The sequence below is a fragment of the Myotis davidii genome, unplaced genomic scaffold, assembly GCF_000327345.1.
Source record: "Myotis davidii unplaced genomic scaffold, ASM32734v1 scaffold626, whole genome shotgun sequence".
Lineage (NCBI taxonomy): Eukaryota > Metazoa > Chordata > Mammalia > Chiroptera > Vespertilionidae > Myotis > Myotis davidii.
In genome coordinates, this window is record NW_006297725.1 from 289,108 (window position 1) to 299,237 (window position 10,130).

Below are 10,130 nucleotides of genomic sequence, written 5' to 3' on the forward strand. Positions count from 1 at the left end.
GAGAGTCGCGGCTGCTGGCCAGGCCCGGAGCGAGAGAGAGAGGCAAGTGTTCATCAACTGCTGCCACGGAGGCTATGGATTAGATCCTGCTTCTCTCTCCAGGCCTCTCTTTGGGCCTGACCTGCAGCCCCCTCAGCAGTCAGTACTGGGTCAGGGCGCCCACAGCGGTGGCAGTGACTGACTTCCTGTTGGTCGAGCCTTTGGTCGTTTTAGATGTTACGGACCCTGGGTTTTTATATATTAGGATGTATCATTAGTATTTTTACATGTTAAGGAAAATTTGGAGAATTATAAAGTCCAACAACCTCATAACAAAAATGTGTACCAAAAATGGGAATATCCAAGAAGTGGCACAATAGATAACTTTTTCTACTTATATTTTTTCAAAACATTCTAAAATTAATATATTCTGCTCTCTGAGAAAAACATGAACTCTAAGTAAAGAAAAAACAACTCAACAGATTTCTTTATGCTCTACCAAATGTTGTGCATTGCCAATACTGTTCAAACAGCAACTTCTCCCCTTCAAATCTCATGTCTTTAGGCTCAGAACAAATAACCACTTGTTATTTAAACGCATCAAAAAATGAGATTCTTTGTTTAATGTTATTTTGCTTTAACTGATAATCACTACATGGGGCAATTTTCAAAGCAGCAACATACAAGGTAAATCCAAAATCATCTGTAACTCAACTAGTCCTCTTTATATGAAATCTGAAGTTACGCCCTTGAGGTATTCCTGGTGTGTCGTTATAAATAGCTGGATAGCCCTGACTGGTTTGGCTCAGTGGATAGAGCGTCAGCCTGCGGACTGAAGAGTCCCAGGTTCGAGTCTAGTCAAGGGCATGTACCTTGGCTGCAGGCACATCCCCAGTGGGGGGTGTGCAGGAGGCAGCTGATCGATATTTCTAACTCTTCCCTCCCTTCCTCTCTGTAAAAAAATCAATAAAATATACTTTAAAAATAATAATAAAAATAAATAGCTGGATATACCCCTTTACTAGTGATTTCCCACCTGGAGAGACCTAAAAAGTCTTAAGTCATGGATTTGTATTTTCTTTTCTTTCTGGATTTGTATATTTTAAATAGCTCAAAACATGTAGTAAGAAGCTGTACATTTATTCTTAGTGAAAGTGCTGAAGCTCATAGTAAGTGCCTTTATTTAACACTGGAACAGTATTAATTCCACATCAGAGCCCTGGTTCTTTCATGTTGCCCCAAAACTTGGAATGGGGTTATCAGTCCTACTAGTCAATAAGTACAGTTTGGTGAGCATTGGTGGTTCAGTGGTAGAATTCTCGCCTGCCAATAAGTACAGTTTGGTAGACAACATCTATCAAAATGAGGTGTGGTTAAGAAAAATATTTTTAAAGGGGGTTTTCTTCAGTTGTAAAAAGGTTGAGAATCCACTATTACAAACACAAATTCTCGTTTCCAACATATTTTAATTTTCACTCAAATACAGAGCTTTAGGAACCAATAATAACTAGAATACAAGGGAAAAGCAGAATTCATAATTACAGCTTAGACCTGTGGCTTACAAGGCCTGATTTCCCCTTGCAGTTACCTATTCTAACCTGCTTCCTTCAGCTAAAAATATCAGTCATATTCAGAAACTGGTGAACACTGGAGGTGAAAGACAGCATACTGACCCAATGATCATGAAGACTAGGAAAAACCTGAGAGCAGATGCAGTGACAAACCCTCATATTAGCAAGAGTAGGGCTACAGCCAAGTTTACAGCAATGACAGCAGCACAGCTACCATTATTAAGATCTTAATGTGCACCAGGTGCTGCTAACAAGCTCTAAGTTTATCTTGTTTAGTAACAAGTGGATGGGGAAGAGTCTTCACTCACCTGAGTAAATGTGATAGGTTTGTCCCTAGACATATAATCTGCATATTTACAAGTAAACATTCCACAATCACTCCCATTCAACTGTTGAGGAATCTCCTAAAATTACAAAAAAAGGAAGGGAAGAAGAGGTAAAATTTCATTAAATACAAACTCCTTTGGCTTTTTCTAAATGTTACTGTGGGTAAACAATATTATAAAGGTAAATATTAAACATATACACAATAGACACACACACACACACACACACACACACACAGTCTTTATGTGGCATTAAAATCCCAACCATGACATGGAGTATGTGACCCCATAGAAAATGTTTTTCAGAAGGAAATAGAAAAGTGAGAGTTCCATGAAGAAACTTTATAAGAAACCAAATTGAAAGAAGGTTTATTACCAAGAAAAGGAATTCTAGTCAGAATTATTTCAGAAATTTATAAATTCTGAAAAGGGCTAAGTGTGGCTCAATCAGGAATATGTCTACAAGACAGCTAACCTACTTCAATATTGCAGAGTTAAGCTTCTCTTCCCTAGAGGAGAATAAGACTACTGCTCTGGCAAGCAGGGGAGGATTAAAAAAACACACAAAAAAACAAAAAAAACCTCTCGAAACAACATAAACTGATAAACAAAAACAGATCCAGAGACAGAGAAGCATCGATCAGACCATCAAACCTCAGAGGGATGGTAGGAAAGGGTGGGGGTAAGGAGGAGAGATCAACCAAAGGATTTATATGCAAGCATATAGGCTTAACCAATGGACACAGACAACAGGGGGGTGAGGGCATGAGAGGGGAGGGAATGGGGGTAATGTGGGGATAAGGACACATATGTAACATCTTAATCAATAAAGAAATTTAAAAAACAAAACAAAACAAACAAAAAAAAACCTTTTGTAAGCTCTAACTAATTAGGAAACCTTGCCTTGCTGCTCAGTTCTGTGCCGAAGCAAAAGGGTATCATAAGCCCAAGTGACGTAATAAACTGACACATCCCCAGCCCCGTTGCACTAATCTGGGCCAGCCCCTAACACACTTTGACTGTTATAATGAGCACAAGGTAATAAGAGCATAAGAGAGTCTGATTCCACTGCTGGAAAACATACTAGATGAAAACAGCTCAATTTTTAGTCAAATACAGATGATTACTGTGGAAAAATTGTTTAAACATGCACACCACCCATACAGACGGTAGGTACTTCTCACTTTTCTCCCAAGCCCAGCATCTCCTCCAGACTGGAAAGAACTATAATTGCCAATATACAAATAAAGACAGCTTGTTTTCTTTGTTACATTTCCCAGTACACGGTTTTCATCCTAACAGACTTCTTGTATCTGTGCTCTCCTCAGGAAAATTTAAAGCTTACCTTCCTAATTATTCAACTTAGAAACGAAAATGCTTTTGGCCAGGTAGACACAGGCTAGGGCTAAAACTGAATTAATGTACCTTGCTTTAAAAAGAAGTCATTAGGACTCAAAGATGTACACCTTTTTCAACCCTGAATGAGATTCAAACCTGGCAAGACCCAAACACATTCACAAACAGCATAGAACTAAATATACAAAATGTCCAGATAAGTTTTGAACAAGAACTTCAAATTTTCATTAGGGCCTACCAAGACAAGTAGCTGACTTGAATTTATTGAGGTTTTTCTTTTCTGCTTTTTCTTCAATTTTTTGAGACATATGAGCATGTAGATAACATTTATAAGTTAAGCAAGAAGATAAAGGCTAAGAAGCAAGCATCTTGGCTAAAAAGATTAAGAAGTAGATCATTCATAAGATGTACACACACTTCAGGAGAATGTATGCCTAAGGGTGAGTGTGAGGGGTGGGAGGAAGGAGGTCAAGCAGAAGTAATATGCCTCTGACAGGAAGCGCAATGAAGTACTTGAAATACAGATGCTCAGCACTTACATGTGGCTTCACGCTGTAGTGCGTCCACTCTAAAAGATTCAGATCAACATTTCTTTTGGTCTTACTTTCATCCTGTAAATACTGACTAAAAAACAACAAGAAACAATGTATTGACAAATCCCTTAAAGACAACATTATAATTACAAAGGACTTTGTGATGTTTAACAGATATGCCATTCTCAATCCCATCTTCATTAGCTTTTGGTCTTAAATTTTAATTTTGGGATTCTTTTCTGCTTACAAAAATTGTACATGCTTATTTTCTAAAAGTTAAAACATATAAATGTAAAATGCAAAAGACCCATAATAACCAGTTCAGAATTATTATTAATAGTTTGCTGTGGCTGGCTGGTGTAGCTCAGTGGTTGAGCATCCAACCATGCATGAAGAGGTCATGCGTTTCGATTCCTGTTTAAGGAACAAGTCCAGGTTGTGGACTCAATCCCCAGTGTGGGGTGTGCAGGAGGTATCCAATCAATGTTGATGTTTCTCTCTCATAGATGTTTCTCCCTTTCCCTCTCCCTTCCTCTCTCTTTAAAAGCAATAAAAACATTTTTTAAAATCGTGCACGTCCTGGCTAGTGTTGCTAAATGATTAGAGCATCGGCCTGCACACCAAAGGGTTTCGGATTCAATTCCTGGTCAAGGGCATGTACCTGAGTTTGCTCCCCACCGTGCAGGAGGAAACCAGTCAGATGTCTCATCAATGTGTCTCTCTCTCTCTCCCCCTGCCCTACCTTATACTTCTCTCTAAAAAGCAATAGAAAACATCCTCATGTGAGGGTTAACAAACAAAAAAAGTTTGCTGTGTATTCCTCTACTCCACCCCGTACACACAATTCAAACCTACATCTTAGTCCCAGTCTGGTTGCTCAGTTGGTTGGAACATTTGTCCTACACACCAAAAAGGTTTCAGGTTTGATCCCCAGTTGGGGCACATCTGGGAAGCTACCCATCGATGTTTCTCTCTTACATGAATGTTTCTCTCTCTTCCTCTCTCTCCCACCCCCTATGTTTCTATATGTTTCTCTCTCCCTCTCTCTCCCCCCCCCTCTTTTTCTGTGTCTCTCTCTCTCTCTCTCTCTCTCTCTCTCTCTCTCTCTCTCTCTCATCAAAAACAATAACATACATTTTATTCTATTAAAAAATGAACTTCATTTTACAACCTTTTTTCTCACTTAAGGACAGATATAAAACAAAACAATTGGCTTTGACTTTTAAAAAAAGATACAAAGCCAATTCCAATGAAAAACAAAAAAAAAGGGAGGAAGACTATTCTAAATTAAAGGTGACTAAAGACATAAAATACATGCATGAACCCTGACTGGTTTCCTGGATAAGGAAACAAAATCAGAACATGGACCACATACTACATTTAAAAATACGTTTTTATTGATTTCAGAGAGGAAGGGAGAGCAAGAGAGAAATATCAATGATAAGAATCATTGACCAGCTGCCTCCTGCATGCCCCCCACTGGGGATTGAGCCTGAAACCTGGGCATGTGCCCTGACAGAATCAAACTGTGACCTCCTGGTTCATAGATCAATGCTCAACCACTGAGCCACACTGGCCGGGCATCATTCAGAATAATGTTATCAATCCCAAATAAATCTAATTCAAATCCCAGGATTCTAGTAAGATATATTTTACATTATAACACAAGACAAACTTGCTTTCAATGATGCTACTAAACAAGACTTCTCAGTTAAGATCAGATATTAGGTTATTTTTAAACAAAAGAGTGGGTTCAAGTCCTGAACAACTGGGAAGATAGCCTTGACTATACGTTAGACTACAGGATTAAACTGAAGACAGATCACCTAACAAGGGCATAATGAGATAACAGGGAAGTTTTTAGCCTTTACTTACAGGAGAATTTCACAGATCCTGTTGCCCTTCTGTCCCATAGAATCCAGATATTTAAGACACCTTTTTCGTAGGTCTATCACCTATAATGGAAAAATGCAACATACAGAAACAATCATAACAGGAGCGAGAATTTTATTTCTAAAAAAGAAAAGCATCTTTTAAAAAAGTCAATACATGTACCAACATGAATGGATCTCTAAGACACATTTTTTAATAAATATCACAGATAAGCTTCATTTCTATAAAACTTGACTCTTCTATTCCTACAGAAAGGCTTAGAAACTCAATCCCCAAAACACTAGTGGTCCTTTCAGAGTAATGAGATTTCTTTTTTGCTTTTTTCTTTATACCTTTACTTTTCTACAACTAACCTGTACCATCTTGTAAACAAAACTAATAAATGACCCATGTGTACTAAAACTCTTGCCTATTAAAAATGAAAGCTACTCAGTGAAAGCAACTCTCTTCTATCTTTCTAAGATGTTCAACTCAAGAACCAAGAAGGGATTCTGCTAGTATGCCTTTAACATATAGTATGAACTTTTCACTGGACAGAAAAGGGCAGCCTTCATTATTTAAGAAAACAGTCATCATCCAAACTCCAACAATTAACCCTCTCGACTCACCACCAGGCTCCAATGTACCTTCCGATGAATAGGCACCAGAATTAGTTCCTGTTCAAAGAGATTGACCCCTTTGGTCCACCTTTTCACTGCCTGGTAACCCCCAGACTTTAATTTGGGATAGAAGAAAGTACTGAATGCATGAAGTACTGGATAGCCTTGTTTTTTATTTCTTTCCACGAGAAGATTCATGTAAAAATTAATGACCTGTAATACCAAGAGTAAACATTGGAACACGGCAAGTACATTATCAAAACTAAGTTTCTAACCTAACTGAATTCAGATTCATTAGATGGTAAGAAGCCTAGTGAAGGGATGGTACCAGAGAAGGGGATAAAAGAACTCTCCATGGCAGAAGATGAAATATAAAAATAATCAGTATAAAATGGGAGGAACTAAAAAGGAATGAAATTATACTTTTGAGACATATTAGTAAGAGAGTCAAGAGAAGGAACTCAAGGAGGAAGTCTGCAATAATGAAAAGGTGTATGTAACCGTATCACAAAAAAATATGCAGAAATATTAAATGGAAGTAAATTTTGCTATATATAAATTACACCTCAATTTTAAAATATTAACTCAAAGGAAATATACCAAAACATTAATATTTTATTAATTTTTTTGTGGTGGCACTTCTTTCATTTTTCCTGAATTTTCTAAATTTTTTGTAATAAACATGTTAAACTTATCATGTGAAATAAAACACACTAGTATTACAAGAATTTGTTTATATATGTCAGTAGTCATGAGAGGGCGGGCAGGAAGGAAGGCAAAGAAAGAAAATGTAGGAATTGAGCAGTTAGGTAAAGGACCAACTGGAAAATTGGCAAGAATTAAAAGCTAGCTTTAGCTAAATATATAAGGACACAAGATGACAATTAGGTGAATTTTTGCAGTTATCACTCAAATGAAATAAAGAAAAAGACATATAGTGTACATACAGTGATCAATATATCCCTTTATTTTAAAAATTAAAACAGTTCCTATAAAATTCATCTAAAATAAAGTATCACTTGCTGCTTTCTTCCATTCATCAGCTGCACCCAGGGTTTATAAAAACATCATTGAAGACTAGTGAATGAAGTGGTGAATGAAGTGAAGCACAGATGCAGAACAGGGAAATAATGCCAATTAAAGGCAGCAAACAATCAGAATGAACCATCTCGCTAAAGTCCAAGATGCTTTTGTTGTAGATTAAACTAGAAGTTGCTTTACCAACCCCTTATAATTGGGTAGATACCACTGTGGTTATGGATAGTAACTGGTCAAGCATAACTTACTTCATCATTGAGCCAGTGAAAGTTCCTCAGGGTCTGGATGTCCCCTCGAGTGATGCGCAATTTGAAAGCACTACTTAGGATCTCATCCTGTGGGCCATGGCCCAGGGCGTTACTGATTTCCTTTTCCATGTCCTAAATTAGAAAGTCCAGAGGTTGCTACTTTAATATAAAGCTGCTATCAGAGACTGAAAAGTCTGAGACTGAAAAAGCCAATTTCACCTGTTAACACCTGACCCTTGAGAAAATATACCCTCAAAGACCTACTAAATTAACGTATGAAAAGATTTAAACTTAGACTACAAAAGTCTTACTAATGGTTAAAAAAAATGCTAGTTGAATTATTAGCTTCTGAAAATAATTTGTTAATATTATTTACATTTAAGATAGTCTCAAGTATCCCACTGCCATTTATTGAGCACTATGGGCCAAACATGGTACCAGATGCTTGAAGCACATCATTGATCCCTGCTTCTGGGGAAAATATATTTTATGGAAAAGGCAACGCTCAGAGAATTTAGGTTACACGCTCGAACTCATAGATTATTAACAGGCAGAGCCACGATTTGAACCCAGGAGTGGCTAACTTACTAGCCTTTGCTCCTTTTTCAAATATTTTATTAAGAGTATCTTCATAAAAAAAAAAAAGAGTATCTTCATACTTTCTTTATTTCCCTCCTAACCTGTTATTTAACTACATCAAAGTAATAAAATTAGGACACCTAAGGATCACACTATTCATCTTGGATATGAGGAGAGTAAGCAAACAGGCAGAAACTGGGAAACTAGGCAGCAGTCTAACCCTGTGTCCTTAGTGAATAGGTGACTTCATCTAAAAAATTATACAGATAAATACATATTTAAGCTACAAGACCGAATCTATAAACCCAACAGAAATTATTTCAGATCAATATTGTTAATATTGCTTGTCCCTACTGCACACAATTTTGTAATTTTATGGCTCTCTCGCCACCTGCATGCCCAATATATAGTTAAGTGCTCAAGAGGTAATCACTGAATAGGACTGACTACCACCTACTAAGATGACAATGAAGAAGGAGCCAATAAAAGGTAATAATATATCTAAATTGAACTTAAAAGTTTAAGGAAGACCTAGACTTTAAAGTTTGTACCTTTAACAAATTAAGGATTGAGTTTTAGAAATAAAAGTGTGGTGGTGGTGGGGGGGGGGGATGAGCCAAGATATGAGCTCACCTTTAAAATTTTTAACTATCTTCATTTCCTTGTTTTCTATAAGTTTTTACTATTTTCAAATGCAATGATCAACAAAAGAATTTTAGTAAACCATAGTCACTTAAAACTGCAACGAACTCATTTCTCATGCCAAAACCATTCTATGTAACCCAAAATATTTTACGGTTAGAGACTATACAAAGAATCCATTATATTTCAAGATATGTAACAATTATGTCTACCCACATTTGTTAAACATTAAACTGATCCCTTAGGCGACCTTCACAGATCACTAATGATCCATGTAGTCAGTGACTGAATAGCCTGTAAGACGGATTTCTTTCATAAATTTATCCATAGCCTGAAGAAACTCTTCAAAATAGTCACTCAAGTCTCGAATAACGGGTTATTCAAAACCATGTCTCTTATTCTGAGCAACACATGAAACAATACCTCTGTAAGTTCAAGAAGATCATCTGTTCTTTTATCTCTCTCTTTGCCTGAGCAATTTTTTTCTTTTGTCTCAAGTGTTGACATTTTCCTCCTGAATAAGCCATTGCTCCCACTGCCCAGGCGGAGTCGCGCTGACACTTCTTCAGACAGATCAGGTTCCAGCTGGTGTCCCCTCCTCTGATTAAAAAAGTTTCTATATTCTATTGACTTGTTTAATACTTGTATATGTAAGCATACATAACGCATGAAATATAAAACAGTGACATTATCTTGAAGGAATAGAGAATTAACAAATCATCATATGAGTAACTTTAGCATATCTGTTCCTGCAAGAGGGACCAAACAATGTTCAAGATATAAGGCACACAGGACACCTCCATTACAAAACCATGAAACAGAACACCACTCATCGTTGTCCCTGAAGGTAAACAAGAAAAGTATTTTTCAGTTCTCTTATCCAAATTAAAAATAATTTAGTCAAAAAATATATTTGAAAATATTAAACAGCAAAACATACAACCCATAATCCCATCACCTAGAATAAACCACTGCAATCCATATATTAAGTAAACTTCTTCTAAAAATTATAAATTATAAAAAAAATGTGCAAAACATTAATGTATCACTTAATTTTTACAAAATCAACACCAATGTAACCACCATTCAGGTCAACAAGTAGCATCCTGCCAGCATCCCAGAAACTCTGGTAAGACCCTTCCTTATCATGACCCTATGTAACCCTTAATACTGAATTTAATCTGTATTCAAACTATTTTTAAAATTTGGAAATTTATTTAGAAATAAAGTTTTGGACTAGACCCACATTCTCAACACACCTAGCCAGTACTCTTCACTCTAGCTAACTGGCAGGCATACCAGTCCTGGGAAACCAGTAGCTGCTGGCTCTTGCCCTGGTCGCAGACAGCAAAGCCTTCAAGTTCAG

At 36.9% G+C, this 10,130-nt stretch overlaps 1 protein-coding gene across 1 annotated transcript in view; it reads right to left on the bottom strand.

Annotated features, from left to right (window-relative positions):
* SENP2 (SUMO1/sentrin/SMT3 specific peptidase 2) overlaps nt 1-10,130 on the bottom strand; it is a 34,925-nt gene that overhangs the window by 1,916 nt on the left and 22,879 nt on the right. Inside the window, exons 12-17 of the mRNA XM_006773330.2 lie at nt 9,188-9,364; nt 7,544-7,675; nt 6,267-6,470; nt 5,641-5,720; nt 3,772-3,856; nt 1,859-1,954 (exon numbers count right to left, since the gene is read on the bottom strand). Coding sequence (XP_006773393.2) covers nt 1,859-1,954; nt 3,772-3,856; nt 5,641-5,720; nt 6,267-6,470; nt 7,544-7,675; nt 9,188-9,364 — 774 coding nt within the window. The remainder of the gene's footprint in view (nt 1-1,858; nt 1,955-3,771; nt 3,857-5,640; nt 5,721-6,266; nt 6,471-7,543; nt 7,676-9,187; nt 9,365-10,130) is intronic.